The sequence below is a fragment of the Phodopus roborovskii genome, unplaced genomic scaffold, assembly GCF_943737965.1.
Source record: "Phodopus roborovskii unplaced genomic scaffold, PHOROB, whole genome shotgun sequence".
In the NCBI taxonomy this organism is placed as follows: domain Eukaryota; kingdom Metazoa; phylum Chordata; class Mammalia; order Rodentia; family Cricetidae; genus Phodopus; species Phodopus roborovskii.
Window position 1 is genome coordinate 4,393,934 of NW_026126578.1, and position 22,096 is coordinate 4,416,029.

The 22,096-nt window shown below is 39.0% G+C and overlaps 1 protein-coding gene across 1 annotated transcript; it reads right to left on the bottom strand.

The window, feature by feature from the left end:
- Window positions 1-5,556: 5,556 nt before the first annotated feature.
- Window positions 5,557-16,986, bottom strand: LOC127236095 (60S ribosomal protein L29-like). The gene is made up of 2 exons (XM_051203533.1): window positions 16,590-16,986; window positions 5,557-5,597 (listed from the first exon to the last, which is right to left on the bottom strand). The coding sequence occupies exons 1-2, from the start codon at window positions 16,984-16,986 to the stop codon at window positions 5,557-5,559; spliced, it is 438 nt and encodes a 145-aa protein (XP_051059490.1).
- Between the last annotated feature and the right edge of the window lie 5,110 nt (window positions 16,987-22,096).

The window sequence follows — 22,096 nt, forward strand, 5'->3', positions numbered from 1 at the left end:
AAAACAGGAGAGGATTGGGGTGCTGATGGGAAGTAGGGATTTGATATGCAGAGAAAACTCAGCCTTCCATGCTGTGAAGAAGGGAACTGAGTGAATTAGTAGGCTATTTGTTACTGTGTAGAGCTTGACAGAAAGGTGGAAAGAGAACTGGAAAAGAGAAGATACATAGACTTAGGGGCTTGGTGATAACCTGGCCAGCAAAACCTTCTGCTAGGTAATGAGCTTTAGAAGATGACAAAGGAAGAAATGACTTCAATATGAATTGTGAGTTATTTGGGGTCAGGTGTTATGGTCTATCAAGAATGGAGTGATATAAAAAAGCAAGAAGTATTGTCACATTTATCTCTTCTCTTTTCAGAATGGTCTCTAGTAGGATCTTTATTTGTCTCATTTTCAAACTCCGTTACTATTAGCTCAGTAGATCCAGTCTTTAAGCAGTCTAAATTTTATTTAGAGTATTAATAAAACAGAAGTGATTGTGCCTTCCTCACCAAGTCCCCAGGCATCCTCATACATCTACTGACAATCAGTACAGAGTCTCCCAGAGAACAATTAGGAAACAGCTTTGAAACAATTCTCATTAGATATAATATACCAAAGACTTAATGATGAGGTTTTTTTTAAAGTTGATTAAATTTATTCATTCAGAGCCACTTTTAAAAACTTATAAACAATGAAAATAGCTTCTACAATCAGACCTCTGCCCTCAAACTGCCCCCAAAAACACTTTTTAAAAGTCTCAATAATTCTGAACTGCCTCTGGAAAGAAAACTATCAAGACAGAAAAAAATTAAAATAGTCAGAAATTCATTTCATTTCATCTATTTGCAAATATTCAGACTCAAGGAAGAATGCTACACAGAGAGAAAGCCATAATAAAATGTTGTCAAGAATACACTGACAAGCTAAATATTTTAACAGTGGGAGAGATATCGTCTATTAAGCCATTTACTATTTTCACTCAGTGCTCCTGATGTTTGCTGAATAAAAATTCCACTAGCAGAGACAAAGGTCAGGACATCCCAGACTATCCCTTGCTGTACCCTATCTAGCAGATTGCCTGGTAATCCTTACTGTATAATGTAACTGTTGATGGATAGAGTTGTGCACCCTATAGCAAGATGCAAAAGTTGCAGCAGACCCTCTGCAGAAGGTCTCATATCAAATATTCTCTCCCTTCAACTCTGCAATTATTATTTTATATCTCTCAGAATACAAATTGTCCATAGTGGAATAGTAATTTCTAAATAATCCTTTACACTAAGAGTCAGTATGTTGTATTAAATGGTCTATATATGACCCATCACTTTAATGGAACATAGCCACACTCATTATTTTCATATTGCCTATACCATCTTTCGTTAAGTAGTACCTACACAAGTTACATTCCTACAAAGTCGAAAATATTTATTAACTAGCTCATTTTGGAAAGGATTTGTTGAACCCTGTTTGTACTACTGAGCATACAGAAACATGTAGAAGTTACCAACCAATAAGCAAGGTTTTCCCTCAGCACAGTTTTGCATTTTTACTCTACAGCCACTCTCAATGTGAAGTAAATACTTAAGTTGTTATTCTTGTCTTTGTCCTTGTTTGTCTGATTTTTGAGACAGGTCCTCACTCTGTGGCCTAAACTGACATGGATTTACTATGTAGCCCAAACTGGCACCAAACTGGGAGCAACCCTCCTTTCCAGTGTATAAAATGCTGAGATTACAGGTTTAAGCTACTATACCCAGAAGGCTATTTACTAATGCTCTATAAGCTGCTACATTTGAATGAGTCAGAAAGACTCTGACTTACCATGTACATCACAGCACATCCTTCTGAAGCTAGAGATGAGTGTCATTAAACAGTTAGACCAGGTGTTAGCTCAGAATCCTCCCCCATCTGGTGCTCCAAGCAGCCAAGAACTCATTCAGGTTCCCAGATGAGCTATTTCTGCATCTTTGGTCTAGTTAATCCTCCAGTTGGTATTTTACACCATTCTTTTTTAAATGTCCACAGAAATCTGTCTTCCACTGAGTTTCGTTTATTGGGTCTATTTAAGTCTTTAAAGCTGCCCTTAATATTCATGTCTAACTCTTTTCTAAAATAACTGTCTTAACAACATTAGTAATGTGTGTAAATTGAGGGAAGGAGAATTTTAAGTCACTATAAAAGCTGAAAGCTAAGGGGAGCAGATTGCCATGAAAGCAGTGTTTTTAGAAGTCTATTTTCCATTCCTTTGCCTGAACAAGCTGATTGACTTTCACCAATGCACACACAAACTCTGAAGGTTTGGTATCCTTTACTGACATTCTCCAGCTAGTCAGGAGTCTATACTGCACCAGCCAGTTACTTCCCTAATTGCAGGCATGCAAGGGATTGCACCTATGTACCCTTGCCAAGTAAGCAAGCCTCTAACATCAGCATGAGAGCACTTCATTCATTGTCTAGCTGTGTGATGGGGCCTTTCTATTTAACTGTCCATTTCTCTATTGTATGTGTTCTCCCCTGGCTTTAGCAGGCAGTCACATTTGATCTTTGTATATACCTCAGAGATAAATGACTGATTTTTATATTAAATTCCTTAAGCTCGGTAAGCCTAATCTGGGTGTTGTAAGGATCAAAATGACATTTTACAGATTTACAACTCTTAAGAGGAGGCACCTTGGAATCTGTCAGTTTCAACAAGAAAGGTGGAGGGAAATTTGGAAATCCTCATTTTGTTACTGTTACACCATCTATATATATTGACTATCCTAGATGACTAACCAGTTTTCCCTTTACCCTGGGGGCTCTGCAAGTCCACAAAGGCAGATGCCCTCCTTCTGCAATACTCATGCAAGGCTTGGAAATAGAACACTATGAAAAAAAATCTGTGAAATGACAGTCACAGCAGCAACTCAAAGAGTTTCAATAGCACAGAAACTACCAGGCCATACTTTTTTTTTCTGAATCACCATAGAGTCTAGTAAAATAAGTCAGGGCTTATTGCAGAATTGGCTGAAGATTTGTTTATGCTTTGAAACATTTGTTTAATGATGCAAAGCTGTGTTCCATTCTTTTATGTTGCATTTGTTTAATTTGGTGAAGCTGTGTTACTTTGCCAACCTAAAACACCTGATAGTTCTAATAAAGAGCAGAATGAACACTAGCTAGGCAGGAGAAAGAATAGGTGTGGCTGGCTTACAGAGAGAATAAATAGGAAGGGAACTCTAGGCTGGAGAGAACTGGGGGGATCAAGAAAAAGTGAAGGAGAGGAAAATGTCAGGGGCCAGCCACGCACACCATACAACCAGCCATGGAGTAAAAAAAGGAAAGAATGGTATATAGAATAGATAAAGGTAATAGTCTAGAGGCAAAAGGTAGAAGGCATAATTTAAATTAGAAAAGCTGGCTACTCCATGTGTCTATTGGGGAGCTAGGTGGTAGGCCTCCAAAGAGTTAGAAAAAAATAACTATAAAATAACTATAAAGAATTCTTTATATATTTTTTTTATTGAAACTTGTTTTTACGCAGTATGTTTGATCATGTTATTCCCCTCCTCCACCTCCTTCCTGATCCACCCAACTCCATGTACTGACCAAATTTTATGCACACACACTCTCTCTCTTCCTCTCTCTCTCTCTCTCTGTCTCTCGCTATCTCTTTTTGTCTCTTTGTCTCTCTCTCTCTCCATCTCAAAGAAAAGCAAAAACAAAGCAAAAAAAAAAAAAAAAAAAAAAAAAAGACCCACAAGGGAACTCAATAGTATTTTGTCTCATATCACTTTATTCCTTTGTCTTACTATCTTTTTGTATACTATGGTTTCCAACTTTGTGTTTTTTTTATAGGTGTGTGCATGTGTTGTGTTGTGTTTTGTCTTCACTATTTTTATTTGTTCCCATCTGTTTTGCCTTTTGTTTGTTTTCTAAAGAAGATGAGAAAGAAGGAAAGGAGTTGGGGGGATGGTAGTGATATGGGGAGGAACTGAGGGGATGTGGGATGGGAAACCATTATCACAATATATTGATGAAAAAATAAAAAACCATATTCAATGAAAAACATCACAAAAACACAAAAATGAAAATCAAACCAAAGAAGCAAAAGTTCAATAATACAAAACAAAAACAAACAAACAAACAAAACCTGGTAAGGGACCTGGGTCCTGCCCAGGAGTGTGTCTGATATAGCCATTCCATATTGAGTAAAACAGAATTTTTTCTTTGCCATTGGGTACCAATAGGGTTGGGATTCCATGTTTTTTACCTTCCTTCAGTGCTGGGACCCCATCTTCCTTGAACCTGTTTTGTGTGTGCAGGTCTTGTGTGTACTGCCACAGTTTCTGTGAGTTCATATGTGCATAAGTCCTGTTGTGTCTGGAAGGAACTGTTTCCTTGGAATCTTTCACCTTTGCCTTATAATTTTCCACTTCCTCTTCTTCATGATTCTCTGACCCTTGCAGGGATGGCTTTGATAAAGACATTTCTTTAAATACTGGGTGCTGCAAAGTCTCTCATTTTCTGCACATTACCCATTTATGGGTCTCTGTGTTAATTTCCATATACTGCAAGCAAAAATTTCTCTGCAGCTGGCTAAGTAAAGCACTGATGGATGGGTATAGCAGAATGTAATTAGTAGTAATTTTTATTGCTATATTCCTTTAGCAGAACAATAGTGTGAGGTTCTCCCCACTCCCTGGGCCAAAGACCTATCTAGTTACAGATTCTTGGCCAATTTAGCAGTATCAGGTATGAATTTCATCTCATGGAGTAGATCTTAAATTTAATTTTAAAAATATGGTTGGTTACTCCCATAACATTTGTGCCACTATTATACCAGTATAACTTGCAGATAAGTCCCTGTTGAAGTTTGCAGAGTTGTTAGCTGGGAGATATTTATGATAACCTTTCTCCTCTGGTAGTATGCAGAGTATCATCTACACCATGAATGACAGTGAGGGTGAAGTTTCTATTTAGGCATCAATTCAATTTCTCTATATTTGACAATATACGTAACAGTTCTTTTCAACAATATGGCCTTTCTGTTGGAACTGGCTGTAGGGAACAACCAATACCCTTGATCTGTGACACTGAACCAAGAAAAGCCTGAGATATCCCAATGAACCACTGCAAAAGTATTAACCTAAGCCCAGCAGCTAATCACAGAACCAGGATGCCAAACATAGCCTTGTACTCAAATGCTCACTAACCCTCTTAATCCACATCTCCAGAGGAAAACCCCTGATGCTCAGAAAAACTTTGCAGCTATTACATGACTTTGAATGACAATAATGATTTGTCCTCATGTCTGCATTTGACTTAACAAATCAAACTATTTCAGAGTGTAACCATAGTCACAGAATTATAGGAGACCCTGTAGTTACTTAACTAATTAAGCTGTAAGTCACTAAAGAATGCTAATGCAATCGATAAACTGATTTCTCTGTCTGGGTGAACCAGGAACTGGAACCAGAAAAAGAAAAAAAGAAAAAAGAACACAACTTCCCAAAACAGCACTATAAACTGAGAAAAAAGTGTTCAGCATGTGAGCCGGTGAAGGCTATTTCACATTCAAACTGCTACAAAAGGTCAATAGGAAAGATCAAAGTCATAAGCACTGCTCCATAGCTCTGCAAAGAAAAACACATGTCACATAACATAAAAATGTAATCAGGCTGAAGTAGGAGGTAGTCTATCAATAGGCAATACCAGAATAGGGTAGAAAGCACTGGTCCCTGAATCTGTAGGCTTGTCTCTCAATAGCATGATCCCTCTATCTTGCTGATGTCAAAGAAGGAAAGAAAAACAACAATCCATTTGTGTCTCATTGGTATTACATCTGGAGTAGTACATAGGAAGATGGATGTGGAAAATAATTTATTTGGAGAAGCCAACTTTGGATTTGCAGATCTTCTGGCTGTGCATTTACAGTTCTCACTCCAAAATTGGGGATGGCTTCATATCAGCTAACCACCTGGAATGATAAGACTCTAATGCCAAACTTAGCGATGGGGGACTTGTGAATTATACATCTCAACAGAGCAGGGCTATTCTTCATTCTTCCCCGTGTTTCTCTGCTAAAAATAAAAGGTGAATTCTGAACTACAGGTGTAAACAAGTGTTTTCTTTCCTATATGAATGCAAGTACTTATTATCTGAACACCTTCTATGGCACAAGCAGTATATAAAGATCTGTCAAAGTCTATATATGCTACTTCTGGCAACCTTTATTATAATTCTATAGATGAAGGATTACTTACTTATATTGTTTCTGAGGGAATTAAATCATAGAAACTAAAATTTTGTAAAATTTACTCAGCTGTAAGTGGCAAAATTGGCCATTAAACAAAGGTTACCTAACTCCAGACCCAGCATTGTTAAGTATTTTGTGGACAGATAACTGTATTTCCAGCACTAGTAATGCAGGCAAGCATATACTTTACTCCATTTGGTATCGGGTACCATACCTCTTCTAATAATATACTTGAAATTCTGATATTTACCTATATATACTATTTTGAAAAAAACCTCTTTCACTAATTTACCTAGCAACCTGTTAGTAATTCCTATGGTGTACAGCTGAAGCAACCCTACTCTGAGCAATGAAGGCTTCTTCTCCCCTTAATGACCATCAAACTTAGGCGCCATTCCATCATATACTTTTTATATACTGTGCAAGAATGTAAAGGCCTATGCATTCTGAAATGGCTTGTGATACACATGTAATAAAGGAAAAATTGTCCCAAAGTTAATTTTTAGGAAGAATGTCATAATTAATATCTTACAAATATGATTAAAATTAGATGCAAAAATTAGATGCATATGGGAAGAGACAGGCTAATCTGTCAATCATATAAAGAAATATGCCAACTACACCCCTTAATTACCAGCCCTTCCTTCCTGTAGATCCCACAAATAGAAACTCCAAGCAATACACTGAAGCCCTTTGATTATCTTCACTAAAGTGACTCACTGTTCTCCTGTGCTATATTTCTAACCTGTTTATGCTAGTTAAGGTTTTTTATTGCTGTGAAGAGATACCATGACCACAGCAACCCTTATAGGGAAAATATTTAATTGCAGTTGCTTGCTTATGGTTTCAGAGGTTCAGTTCATAATCATCATGACGGGGAGCATGGCAGCGTGTAGGCAGATATGGTACTGGAGAGGTAGCTGAGACTCCTATATCTTGCATGTGCCAGGAAGTTGACTGAGACACTGGTTAGTATCCTGAGCATAGGAAATCTCAAAGCCAAACCCCAATGGTGACACATTTACTCTAACAAGGTTACACCCATTTCAGCAAAGCCACACCTCTTAATAGTGCTACTCCCTGTAAGATTATGGGGCAAATTATATTCTAACTACAACATTGTTCTATCCTTTTGTTTTGAATAATACTTCCTTCATACTTTGTTATGTATGAGCTTTTATTTCAGTTTTGAACAAGAGACCAAGAACCTGGAAATAACCAAGGCAAGATCCTGGCCACTGATGACACCGACACTATAGAAAACAGTTATGTGCAGCTCTGTCCTAAGAGCAAAAGGAAGAATAGAAATCCCTTTGCAAGGTAGGGAATCCTCATAAAATTCACCAGTGCTTCTTACATTGCCAAACAGCCCACCTGGTTCTTCCTACTGAATTTACACTGATTCACTTCCATAAATTGCTTTAAATTTGCAGGTGTAATAGTATAATTGGCCCTGTAGAAATAAATCTAAAGCGATTCATTCTTACTGCATATAGTCTTTGTTTTGGGATAATTGTGCACTGTATGAAGATGTATTGTTGTGATTGGTGTAATAAAAATTTGAAAGCCAATAGCTAGTCAGGAGAGAATAGGTGGGACTTTCAACGAGAGACAGGAAGTAAGAGGGATGAATCTAGGTCTTGGGAGATGCCAGTGGGACTCAGAACAACTCAGACATATGGGGCAGAGTAATGGTAACCAAGCCACATATAGAATGTAGATTAATAGAAACAGGTTAATTAATTTATAATAGTTAGTTTTTAAAAATCCTAAGATAAAGCCAAACTTTCATAATTAATAACAATTCTCCATGTCATTGTTTATGAGCTGGAAGCCTCCTCCCACCCCAGCAAAAAAAAAAAAAAAAAAAAAAAAAAAAAAAGGTCAGACTACGAGGGTTGGCTTGCAAAAGAAGCAAAGATGGGTAAGTAAGGACCATGAAAAAGTGATATTTACTGGCTTGACTATCATGGTTGCTCAGCTTGCTTTCTAAGAGAACCCAGGGATGGCACTACTCACAGTGGGCTAGGCCCTCCCCCATCAATCATTAATTAATAAAATGCACTACAGGCCTGCCTACAATCCCATCTTATGGAGGTATTTTCTTAATGACCTCAGCTTGTATCAAGTCAACTTCAAACTGTTGACTACATGGTAGTAAGGGTGGGGACTAGAGAGATGGCTCAGCAGGTAAAAGCATATAACTGATCTTGTAGAGTTCCCAGCACTCACTTGAGGGCACTTGAACTACATATAACTCCAGCTCCAGCGGATCTGACACTCCTGGATGCTTCTGCACTCAGGCATACAGACCCACAAGTAAACTCATGTGCATATGCATAACTAAAAGTAAACTAAAACTTTTATTTATAAATTAAGATACTTGCCAGTCACTAGCCTAACAAATAAACATACCATGAGAGTCATGAAACCAGGACCCTTGGTCTAATTTGTTGGATTGGTAAAGAAAGACAGATCCTTACCAGAATCACACCATAATACTCCCTCGGGCCAATAAAAGTTATTTGTATTTTATTGTCTTAATAATGAAAAGGCAAAGGTTAAAAGTACAGGTTTAAATTAGGACACTTTACAACTGCCTTATGTGTCACATAGGGCAGGCTGACAAGATGGAATTCTGCCTTGGTGAACCAGCTAATTGAATATGAGTTAATTAATGCACAGGTGAGCCAGGCTAAAATTAGCATAAAAGAAAAACATCATTTTTTCTGTTTATATCATTTGCATACCTTTGTAATCAGTGTAATGACATATCGGTTAAGAGGCCTACCTGCTGTGAGGCAATCTTTAATCCTTGTTATATATTAATCATCTCTTAGTAATACAATAAAGCTGCTTTTGCAAGGATGGCATTGACTGTAAATAATAGCAATTACTGGTAATTCTTAATGGTTTTTCATGAAGGCTAACAAGGTTTGACCCATTAGCTCTATGAATACTTGAAGTCACTTGGTTTTCAATATCTTAAAAGATTTTCTTTTTTAATAGTATGTACATATGCATATCTGTGTGGTATTTTTACCCAAAAATAAAAGTACCTGCAGATGCCAGAAGAGGACCCACAATCACCTTTAGCTGTAGTTATAGCCTGATGAGGGTGCTGAGAACCAAACTTGGCTACACTTTAGGAGCAGTAAGTTCTCTTAACTGTCTAGCCATCATCTCTCTAGCCCCTAATTTTATTTATTTGTTGGTTTGTCTTAAGATACGTGTTGTGAATACTTCCCAGGTCCTGTGCTTATAGTTCTTGGAATTTTCCTAAAAGCTGAAGCAACAAAGGAGCAGACCCCGGGGAGCAGAACATCCCAGTGTTAATGTATAAGTTTGAGAATGATGTTAATAGGCTGAAAGTAAGTAAGAAAATGATGCTGCTAATTTCCCTCAGGCATTTTTAAAATTTTTACCCACTGCAGTGTGAAGCCTTTGAATAAAAAGGCTATTTTTGAAACAGAAAGTGTTGATCTGTGGTACAAGAGAGAGAAATCAAAATATTTCCAGCAGTGAAAGCAAGACAGGCGAAAGGCAAGAAAAGTCACAGTTGCCTGGTGTCATCATGCACTCCCCCCGGCTTCCATGAGCAGTCAAACCTTGTATCCTAGAAAATCCATGGTCAGGACTCTGCACAGTCCAGCTGGGTGGATGGGTCAGGAGGACCTGCAGGGCAGGGGTTGTCTCACCCTTGTTCCTTGAAGGATCAATCAGGGGTGTTGGGTTTAGATTCTTTTCAGGAGGGTACTTTAAGTGGTACTTTACATGCTCAATTCAAAGGTGGATGTTCTAACTTGGCTTTTGTCAATGGAATACTCACTGGAAGATGCTGGGAAGCCCAGAGTTCAGATTGATTTTTTTCCCTGTGTTTCCTTTGGTTTGCCTCTCATTCCTTGAGGAATATTGGCAGGACAGAGTCCAAGTTTTTCACCATAATATGATAGCCTTCTTTGCCTCAGTCTCACACTGAAATTAGATAAGATAATCTTTTTTGGGGGGGTTGTTGTTGTTTTGTTTTGTTTTGTTTTTCAAGACATGGTTTCTCTGTGCAGCTTTGGAGCCTCTCCTGGTACTCACTCTGTAGACCAGACTGGCCTTAAGGCCTCAGACTAGCAGAGATCCCCCTGCCTCTGCCTCCCGAGTGCTGGGATTAAGGTGTACACCACCACTACACAGAACAATTAGATAAAATAAACAATTTTTAGTGAGAAAATGGTGTAATGCGGAAAATAAGTGTCCCAGAGACAGATATTGGGATTTGTACTACTGTCTCAGGCTGAATGGGCTGATTCAGCTGCCTCTCCTTAGTGTGACTAGAGACTACCAAGACTGAATGTCTTCCTATCCTCAATGGGACTGGAGAATGAATGCCTAATACTGAGACCTTGCTCCTGTCTTATATACCTCACTAATGCTTGGATTAAAGGCTTGAGATCCCAGGTGCTGAGATCATCTTTGTATGAGCAGTTTTATTTAGGACTGGGTCACTCTTGTGTAGATCTGGATAGCCTTGGATCCATCTACCTCTTAATCCTGGGTCCTAGGATTAAAGGTGTGTACCACCACCCCCTAGCTTCTGGCTCCTGGATTTAAAGGTATGTGCCTGGCTTCTATGGCTTGTGACTGACTTTTCTTTCTGAATCCTCAGGCAAGCTTTAAAAAATCATAACCAACATATCACCACAAAATGGAACTAAATATAAATACGCTTCCAACTATGAACAGTTTAATTCTGTAGTTTCTGTAGCTGTTGGAATTCATGTAACAAAATAATACATAAAGAGAAAAATCAACAGCATCTAATAAGTATTGTGAAATTGAAATTTTCAACCTTTCACACTGGCAGCAAATGTGAGATTTCCTGCTTTAGAGTTCTATAATTGACTAGATTGTTATTCCTTGAAGTTCCAGAGAGACTACACCCCTGAAATATCATCAACTTGATTACTTAAAGAAAATTTGAACAATGATGATTGTTCATATTCCATATCATGCTGATATAGAAGGGGGAAAGCTGAGAGGGCCTCAACTCTCCATTATGTCTTAATAATAAGGTAGGCAAGAAGGAAGGTAGATATTAGGAATTCAACTAGGTATTTCCTATTCTTATTGACCTTCTGAAACTCTTCATGTTTGTTAGTGTCTAAGTCATTGAGATTCATAATAGGGACACCATTAATTCTAGGTAGAAATGATTGCAAATGTATGCCATTTTATGCCTAAATTTTGGAGAGGCAGTGTTGGACCCTTATTTGGCCTTCCTAGGGATCAAACTCAGAGCTTCATGCATGGGAGGCAAGTGTTCTACCACTAAGCTATGTCTCCAGCCCCCAACCTATTGTGAATAACTGCCCCAGAAGAGGGAGATGAGAAAGGTAAGTGGAGTTTAGTGTGGAAAAGCATCATGCTTGATTAATAGTGTCTACCACTGGTGAGAGCATACTTCACACTGTTACTGTAATAATCCCAAAATATGTTACCCTTTAAACTTTGAATAGGAGACACTGAGCTATAGGAGGTCATCTTCTTATGTAATATGTTCATACGCCAAAAAGACACAACTCTGAACACATCAGTGTTTCCATAGAGATTGGACTGAGAAAAAAAGCCACCATCGCAGAGGCTGAGGTTCCTGCCTCAATATGAGTATTCATCTCTCTTTGCTCCCTAATCCACATAGATGTCAGAAAGACTCTGCTACCACACTGTGAGTTGCCTTTGTAACCATGCCTTCCCCACCAGGATGGATTCAATGCCCTGAATCATGAGAAAAAGTCAACCTTTAAGTTGCTTTGTGTCAGGCATTTGTTCAAATAATGGGAAAAGTCATACAGATGTCAATGATTCTTGTTTTGGGGTAAAAGTTTAAACACTGAGAAGCCACTGGAGGAATGAAAGACAATGATAGCCTTTATGTTTACCTCATTTTGATGACAATTCCACTTGGAAATGGAGAGAACATCACCAGGAAGCAATCTGAATGTATGCCAGGAGCTTAGGCCAAAGGGATCAGAAGCCAGTAGAAGCCAATGGATTGAACTCTGGAAGAAGTTCTAGCCACTAGGAAAGAAAACAGTATTATACAGAAGGGCTGTCTTTTCCCACATTGAGACCCACAACTCTTGATATATATATATATATATATATATATATATATATATATATATGTATATATATATATATATATTATATTATTTAAGCCTAAAGATATGCATTTGAACCAACAATGTTAATAGTTGATTTTATTGATTAGTTGCCAAATAAAGCACTCAGTGTTTCTCTACTCTGCATTTCATTTTAACTTCATAGACAGCTCATTGACATGGATGTTATTAGCCTTCTGTTACAGTTGACTTCACAGAGGAACAGAACAATTATCTTTGGTTGACAATACTAATGTTCTCCAATATCTAACTCTCTTCTTAATAAATGCGAGGAGAAACATTGTCTGATCTCTTGAAGTATATCACTGTCACTTGTATGGGACAGTATAATGTAAATCTAATCGTGACTTATGAGTAGATTTTAAGAATTTATGCTTGACTGTCAGTATTTTCCCTTTCTCTAACCAAGGAGGCCAGGTATATAAATGGTATAGTTATACATTGATAAATTTTATAAGGACCTTCCATAATGGCAAAGAAGACCTGATTATCTCCCTGTTGACTCAGATTGGACATAGAACTTCAGCCAGAAATAGCATTATAGACTGGTAAGATGGCCAATGTGTAAAGGGTATTACTATAAATTCCTGGGGACTTGACTTGGATACCCAGGATTCACATAAAGGTGAAAGAACAGAAAACAGATCCACAAAGTTTTCTTAAGATCTCCACACATGCAGTATGGTTAATGTACTTGCACACACATCATGCACACAGGCACAGATACACAATAGTAGTTGTCTTAATGAAATACATTTTTAAAGGACTTTGAAACTTGGCATATTGCTTACTGCAGGAAAACATAGCTTACAGTAACTTATGTAAGTTAACACATGGCTGAGTTAGTACTAAAAACCAGGTTCTTTAACCACTACAGTGTTTATAAAAAAAAAAAACAATTATGGCAGAAATGTAGAAAATTAGTATTGGTCCAGAGTCTTGGGCATGAGGATACAGTAAAGGCAACCTCTGAAGCAGTTATAAGCTATGCCCTGTGACCTCTCCTGTGGATAATGTCCTATTTCCCCTGCATATTCTCCTACAAATGCTGGATTCCTTGCCTTGCACAACAAATGCCCAGCTAGTCCTGGAAATACCAATGCTTCAAAGGAGATTGGGAAGAGGGGACAAGGTTACTGAAAACCATCAGGTCTGGGCCAAACAGAAAATCTAATCACCAAAGGAACATTGAGCCAAACACAATAAATGCACTCATTGTAATTGTGTAGTGAAAGATTAAAGTTTAAGGGATCAATAGTTTTAGATATTTGAACATGGTATTCAGAGTATCACTTTATCTTTTGGGACTAAATGTTCATCATGGAGGGATAATTTCCCTTTAATTTTCATTTATTATAGGATGTATTTTATATCATATGCTTTGAATTTAAATTAAAACTTAAAATGGGTGTTTTGCCAAATTGACTCTCAGGGAATTGAAATTGACAAAACTGGCACTTTTGCAGAATTAACTTTCACAAGTTTGTCTATATTTTGCCCATCCCAAATAAAGTCCTATCCTTAAAAAACAAAACAAAACAAAACAAATAGAGAAACTTAATACATGTGTTGAGGCAATAAAAAAGGCACCTTTCATTTTTATTTGACTCTTGGCTTTCCTCTCCTTTTTCTCATAGTTGACTCTTCAGTGCTGTGGGAAAAATAAATCTTTCCGCTGCTAGCCACAAGGATGAGCATGAACCTTCTTGACAACCAATCAATACACTTTCAATTGAATTCCCTCATTCATGATTCAATATAAATAATGAAATCTAAACTCAAAATAGCTTCAGTTAGAGTATGTCTGCTCACTCACAAGCCTGGGCATTATGAGGATTTTTGAGTTTAGATATAGGAACTCAGTTGATGCTTTTTTTCTTCTTTGAGAACTATGTACCATAAACCTGGAGTTATTGGAAGCCTGGATCCTGCAGTTCCTGTGGGCCCTCTGTCCCATAGCCTATTTCTAACTTGCCAGAAATAGGGGTTAACAAGCCTGGTAAAGCAGTTTAGAGGAAAGTCTGCTGAATGAGTACCCTGTAATATTCATTTATTGGTAAAGTATAAGGAAAACAAGACAACAAATATTTAAATGTGAGACGACAGATTCCTTTATAAAACAAGCCATAAACAATAAGACATTACTTAGAAAGAGAAGCAGTGCTCACAGAAGAAGATTCTAGTCTCATCTTCCACATCAACCTTCCATTGGCCTGGATATTGAGGCCACATTGGACCCTACTCAAGTGCCTATTAATTTATGATTTTTTATTTCCTAAAATCTGACTTTGGTTTCTGTGTGTGTGTGTGTGTGTGTGTGTGTGTGTGTGTGTGTGTGTGTGTCTGTGTGTGTATGGTTGTGTGTGTGTTTATATGTACCTGCATGGGAACACATGAATGTATATTCTTGTGTGCATAAAGGCCTAGGGACAACGTCAGATATCATTGGTCAAATGTCATTTATCTTATTTATTAAAGTCCTCCCACTAACCTGGAACTCACCAAGTAGTCCACCCTGGCTGAGCAGCCAGGCATGGAAACCAGCCCTTCTCCCCCTCTCCTGCCCTGGAATTACAACTGAACGTCATCACATTGGCTTTTATCATGTGGCTTTATGAGGATCAAACTTAGATCCTGCTGTTTTCAAAGCAAATATATTCCCAGCCAACAGAGCTATCTCCTCAGCCCATTTCCTGATATTTGTCTGTTCACTCGAGCTGTTCAAGAAAGGACATAATTTCTTCTTCTTGTACTTTCAATAAAGAATTATAAATGCCAAGAGAGGGAGCCAAAAGACTATAAAGCAGGAGAAGACACGGGGGCGGGGGGGGCTTTCCACAGAAAATGGCAGTATGGAGACATGGTTGAGAGTCATTTGTACTACAAACAGCAGCAGATTGATCCAAACATAGAAAGTAGTGTGTCCTGCCTTGAGTAGCAAGAGAGTAGTTCTGCTAAAGATTTGATTAAGTCTGGAACCAGCTTCAAATATGGGAAGGAAGATTAAGATCTGGGGCTGGAAAGGAGCCAGGGCTGAGGGATTTTGAAAGTTGCAAGCAGAGCTTGAGTCTTTATTCTAACACTGTTGAGATGATAGGCAAATGAAGGAGAAACAACTTTATACAGTGACTGATGGGAGACGTCATTCTGTTTATGTTTCTCATACTGGTTAATGAATAAAGCACTGTTGGCCAATAGGAAAGGAAGATAGGAGGGACTAGGAGATGAGGAGGAAAGAGGAAGTAGTAAGGAGGAATCAGCATGGAGAGACAGGGAGACCAGACGCCTGCCCCACTCCCCCGTAGGTGAAACCACCTGGAAATACATAGAAATGGGTTAATACTTAATAAAGCTCCCCAAGATAAAATTCTTGGTGAGGGTCTCTATGCTGACCCAGAAACCCAAGCTGCCTATGATGAACATATCTTGTCTCTATGCAGTACGCGGCAGCTGGTTCCGGCGGGACAATACTGGGCGGCAGGCAGAAAAACCCATATTCATTACAAGTGACTCCATCAGTTACTTATTTTTTCTTTTCTGTGACAAAATCCCTCCCTGTGATGATTAATACCGTCAACTTGATGAGATCTGGAAGCACCTATGCAAACATCTCTGAGCATGTATGTGAGGGCTTTTGTGGTCTGGGTGAGTTGAAGTGAGAACTACTATGTAAGGAAGGATAGGACTGTTCCATAAAAATGGGGGTGAGCAGTGGTGGATTTCCTTCTGTATACATGTTTCTCTTATTGGTTGATGAATAAAACACTGATTGTTCCGTAGCCAGGCAGGTTGTATAGGTAGGGCCAGTAGACCAGGAGAATTCTGGGGAGAAGAAGGCAGAGAGAAGCCATGAGGGAGATGCTATGTCGCCCCCGAAAGAGTGACATGCTGGGACATTTTCTGGTAAGCCTAAAACACATGAAGATGCACAGTTTAGTAGAAAGGGGTTAATAACTAAGAGAGACAGCCAGTAAGAAGCCTGAGCCATTGACCAAACAGTTTCTTCTCTTTTCTTTCTACAGTTTCTTTTCTTTTCTTTCTTTTTTCTTCCTTTTTTTTTTTTTTTAACAGATCTTGCCACAAGTTTATTTGCTAAAACAGCATAGGGCACAGGTCATCTGCAGAGTGTGTAGATGTGTCAAACCAGTCCATCTGTCTTCACGGTGGCAGAAACCTTTTCTATGGGGCCTTGGCGCCTTTGGGAGCCTGAGCTGGAGCTGTAGCCTGGGCCTTAGATGGAGCCGAGGCCTCTGCCTTGGTTTGAACCTTGGGCTTTGGTTGGCAGAGCCTACGACTCTTGGCCATATTGTTTCTAATCTTCTTCCCAAGCTTGGGGTGAGCGATGAAAGCCAGATGGCTGAGTTTGCAGCCTGGACCCTTTGGCATCTTGGGTTTTTCCACCTTGGGCTTCACAAGAGCCTTGATTGCCTCTGCGCATACACTCATTGCCTTCGTGTTGTTTGCCTGCATCTTCTGCAGGCCTTTCTTGTTGTATTTCTTGGCAAAGCGCATTTTCCTCAGGAACTTGGGGTCAACCCCCTTAAGAGAGTCATATCTTTGTGATCGGGTTTCTTGATGCCATTTCTGTTCCATTTCCGGGACTGGTTGTGTATGGTGTGGTTCTTGTACTTGGCCATGTCTGAACGGTATGTGGCAGCTCTCAAACAGTTCCTAATTATTATAACTTTATGTGTGTTTATTGGGGGCTTAACGGCTGTGGGACCCAGCAGGAAAGAAACTCCATCTACAGGTGAGCACCAATAGGCATCTCTCTCTTTCCCTGCTATGGAGAGAGTGAGACCAGCTTCTTCATGTTTCTGTCACAATTGGCAGTACCCTCAAACTGTAAACTTAAATAAACACTATTTCCTTAAGTTGCCTCGTCATGTTGTCACAGAAATTAAAAAAAAAAAAGTCACTTTTAACCTAGCAAGGGCAACTGAAATATTAAAATAGACTCAGTGTCTGAGACTGCAGTCTCTCATGGTGGGGAAGCCCTGGTGGCAGCAGTGAGCCAGTGAGCCAAGATCTGCAGTCAGAAAGCAGAGAGGAATGAATGCTCTTCCCTTTCTACTGAGTCCTTCAGTCTAGGACCCACAGCCCTTAGGATAGTGTCATCGCCTGTATTCAGGATGGGTTCCAAGCCTTTCTAAAGACAGCCTCAGAGATGCCCCAGTAGAGTGTTCCCAGCCACTCAGGGTGGGAGTAAAGATTGGTCATTGTGAATTTCAGAGATTCACCCCTATGAATTTCTGAGTGGGGACAATGGGCCAGAGGAAGACAAGGCTAAGAGATGTCATTTACACACTTGGGCAGGCTAGCCCAACTGTTGAAAATTGAATGCTTGCAACTTCTTTAAACCATGGAATAAAAACATTCAAATAATATCTGAAAATCTAATTCAAAGTTTGCATTGTGGCACGTACACATTCTAGTTTGTTTCAATATCTATTTACAAGATACATCCTCAGGCATTTACCATTTTCTTCTTGTTTACATGTATCGCTAACTTTGCTCAATATGCCAAACCTGAGAAACCAAAACTGTAACTGACCAAAGCCAATGGAGGCCATTTGTTCAGTCTGTCATGGTGATGGTCCACATGCCTAGGAAGGATATTTGTTCTAGTTCTAACAAGTGATGGAAAAGTGGAATTGTTAGTGAGAGGAGAGAAATTGTTCTGTTTCCCTGTATAGAGGGATGGAGATAGGTAGGTGCTTTTGTATACAGTCAAAATTTCTCACTTCATTTGGTTTCATAAAAAGCTGACTGGATGGTATCTGGGCAGGAAGTATAGGCAGGGCAACCAAACTAAGTATTCTGGGATAAAAAGGGGTAGAGTCAGAGGTGTCACCAGCAGATGCAGATGAAACAGAATGTATAGAGAAGGAGGTAACAAGCAATGGGTCATATGGCAGAGGGTAGATAGGAAATATGGGTAAATTCAAAGTGTAAGAGCTAGCTAGAAACAAACCTGAGCTATAAGCTGAGCATTTTCAATTAATATTAAGTTTCTGCGTGATTATTTGGTAGTATTGGCAGAACAGGAAAACTTGCCTACAGGTAGGAATGTCATCCTAGTTAGCATTTGCTGTCAACTTGACACACATTAAAATCACCTGAGATGGGAATCTCATATGGAGGACTACCCAGACCAGTTTGGCTGGTGGGAATAACTGTGGGGGACTGTCTCAACTGACAACTGATGTAGGAGGTCCCAGACCTCTGTGGGTGGTACCACTCCCTGCTCAGGTGGTCCAGGGCTGTATAAGAAAACTATCTAAGCTTGAGTCCAAGACAGAAAGCAGTATGTGTTCTTGGTTTTTGCTTCAAGTTCGTTCTGTGACTACCCTCAGTGAAGTAACCTGCTGATCCTTTTCATACCCTAAAAGTTGTTTTGGGTGAGAGTTCTTTAACAAAGCAACAGAAAGGAAATTAGAACAACTAAACACCCAACTGCTTTTCCTGGTTTTCCCACCCTAAACACATCCCTGCTCTATAGAAGGCAGAAGCTATGTTTTAATATTGAGGAGACAAACATTTGAAAAGGAAAAAGCTGTTAAGCTAAGCAAAGTTTAATGGAGGCTGCTAAGGGTGCAAAGAAAAAACTAAATCTGAACATCTAAGCACCATTACCTTATGTTGTCATCTGTATTACACCAGCAAATTAAAGTCCCTTCTTATGTAAGCCGCTTTGTTCTTACAGTCAGATGCACTCTTAATTCACCCACTAATTTTCAATCAAGACAAATGATATCCACTCAAATAGACCTAACACAATCATTACATTATGTACATCACCAGTCACATCAGCTGGTGCCGCAAGGTTCAAACACATCTGAGAAATACAGACCCAGCCATGGGCACACACTACTGTTTTCTGATGGTTTCACTCTAGGATTTCAGTCTATGATACTTTATCTTTGCTGACTTTTGACAAAATAGCCCTTTAAATTTAAAGGGCTGAGAGGGACAAGAGGGAGTCATTTTATCCTGGATGCCCTGACTTGCCTTTGTCCTCTGGGAAGGGAATAATAGTACCATTCTCTAAGACACAGAGTTTTTGGATTATACAAAGGATAGTCAACCTCTGTGGTGAGGTTGTCCATTTGTTTTCTTCAGTGCTAATGTATGTTCTCATTCCAAAGCCCCAGTCACATGATGGTTTGCTTTCAGTCCTCAGGGAAACTTAAATAAGAAAAGAAGAGGAGCAAGGCTTCCTTGCTGTGGGATTCTCTGCACAGTGAATTAGCACAGTATCTCCTGGTAGACAGGAAGAATGATACAAGAGTGGACTGATCACTTTATATTTTGGACATTCTATCTGTTCCTGACAGTCACACATGTGAAGACTAAATGCACTGTAGTTCTGTTTCTTTTCTATCACATTTTTATACATTTATATAATAAACTTCAGTCATGTTCATCCCCATTGCCCTCCTTCCTTCCTTCTCTTACTTTCCTATCTGCTGCTTGTGTGTGGACCACTGAAATTAATAAGAGGTACTTGCCTGAGTATTAGGGGAATGGTATTTAGTGGAACAAAATTATATCCTTGGATACACTACTGAAGAAAATAATACCCCCATTTAGTCTCCTTCTGTATTTTTTCAGTAAAATGGGGACCAAAGGAGGTAGAAAGGGATTATTTGGTTTAAGATTACAGTTAATGATGGAGGGAATTGAAGGAAGAAATCTGGAGGCAGGAATCTGGAAGCAGGAACCGAAGCAGAAGCCAGGAAGGAAGGCTGCTTATGGGCTTGATTCCTCTGCCTTGCTCACCTACCTTTTTTTTTTTTTTTTTTTTTTTTTTTTTTTTTTTAAGAACCCCTAGGCTAGCCTTCCAGGAACAGCACTTCCCTCATTAAGCTGGCTCCTCTCACATCAAATAGCGATTAGCAAATGCCCCACAGACATGCCCACAGGACAATCTATTGGAGGCAATTCTTTAGTTGAGTTTCCCTCTCCCCAGCTAGACATAGTTTGTGTCAAGTTGACAAGAAATAACTATGATACACTCCTTTACCTATCAGTGTTAAGTGCTCATACTTTCCCTTGGAGGGGCAGATCTTTATGGACTCCTTCCCTGTCTATGATGAAAAGCCAACAAACCCAATCCTGTGCACATGACAACAGCTGAAGTGAGTTCATGAGTAACTCAGCTGCATCATGTCCTGAAGATGTCTTTTTGCTGAATGTCTCCACAAGCTCAGTCTAGCATCCTTCCCATCCCTTCTTCTCCCCTCCTGCTTCCAAGAGTTGATTGAGGCAATAAAGATGTTCCATTTAGAACCAAGCATTGTGCCATCCCTTATTCTTAGCACTATGGCCACTTAGAGGCTTCAGCATTAACTGCTACAATAGCTGTTTAGATGTTGAATCAATTTCCCTGAAATTTAAAGACAGAGGTGTAGCCATTAGGAATAAAAGGAATATGTGTATGATAAATATGTATATGATAAATTGCTCTGGCTTCACGTGATTTATTGTACATGAATGTGAAAGGGAATCTAAAAACAATTCCATTAATTTTATTTCCATCTTAACAGTTATGTGGTCTTAGCTGCTTTGAAAATTATCTTCTTCTCTCAGGAGAAAGATCTGCAGTACTACCCAATTGCTAGATGTATTCTGGTGTACACAATGGACTCATCTTTGGGAAGTTCATCCTTACCTCACTCACCAAGCTCCAATCCCCTGTAATGATTTTACTTCAGTAAATGGAGGGTATTTACTTCAGTGAGTGAAGGGTACTTGGAGTCTTTTTCAATTCCACACATCCCCAAGCAAATAAAAGTATCATTGTTCCTTCCACTAATCATGTTTTGGTTATCACTCCATTCATTCCTATTTAAGTACATCCTGGAAGAGGCTCAGTCACATCTGTGCTTAGAAACTTTTGTATACTGATTAAGTTTTCCTACCAGAAAAGCACTTCCCAATGCCTTTGCTGCCTTTTCCAACTCTGATTTATAAACCAAACATCTAAGAGGAATCATTTTAAATTCATGGCAGTTCACCTATTCCCAAAGATGTCTTCCAGAAACATCCTGTCACATGAGAGGTGCAAGCACTTGTTTTTCATAACTCAAAAGGTATCTTCTGGGCTGAGCAAACAGGTAATGACATAGCTTAACTTTATTAGATTCTTATCTTGAGCCCACTGCAGTTCTGTGATTTCAATGAATATGATCTCATATGAGAATGTGTATGCTTTCCTGTGGATTTTAATATATCTGGTATTCTGATAATAACAACAAGGAATTTAAGTTAACTGTTGTCATCTGACATGTGGTAAATACTGGAGCCTGGATTTGGACCTACACTTTTAACTGCGAAACCAGACCATATCAGGTGACTATTTTCAAAAGAAGACATATTTTGAAACTTAATTGAATATTAAGCCTGTGTTTCCTGTGGGTATTTTGAGGAAGACATGAAATCAGTCCATGTGAATAGTTTATAAAGGTTGCCTCAACTGTGTTTATTTTTACTTTTAAAACAACTATTACCCAGGCAGTGGTGGTACACTCCCAGCATTCAAGAGGCAGAGGCAAGTTGATTTCTGTGAATTTGAGGACAGCCTGATCTACAAAGCAAGTTCCAGGACAGTCACATCTGTTATATAGAAAAACCCTATCTAGAAAAATAAAAACAAAACAAGGACACAAGAAAATTTGAAGGCAAATAGATGGAACAAGAA

Bases quoted from the DNA above. Each gene is read 5' to 3' on its own strand.
- LOC127236095 (XM_051203533.1), bottom strand. From the start codon at position 16,986: ATGGAACAGAAATGGCATCAAGAAACCCGATCACAAAGATATGACTCT. The intron at 5,598-16,589 runs GCGCCAAGGCCC...TTTTCTTTGCAG, and splicing joins TCCAGCTCAGGCTCCCAAAG to AGCTATGGAGCAGTGCTTAT.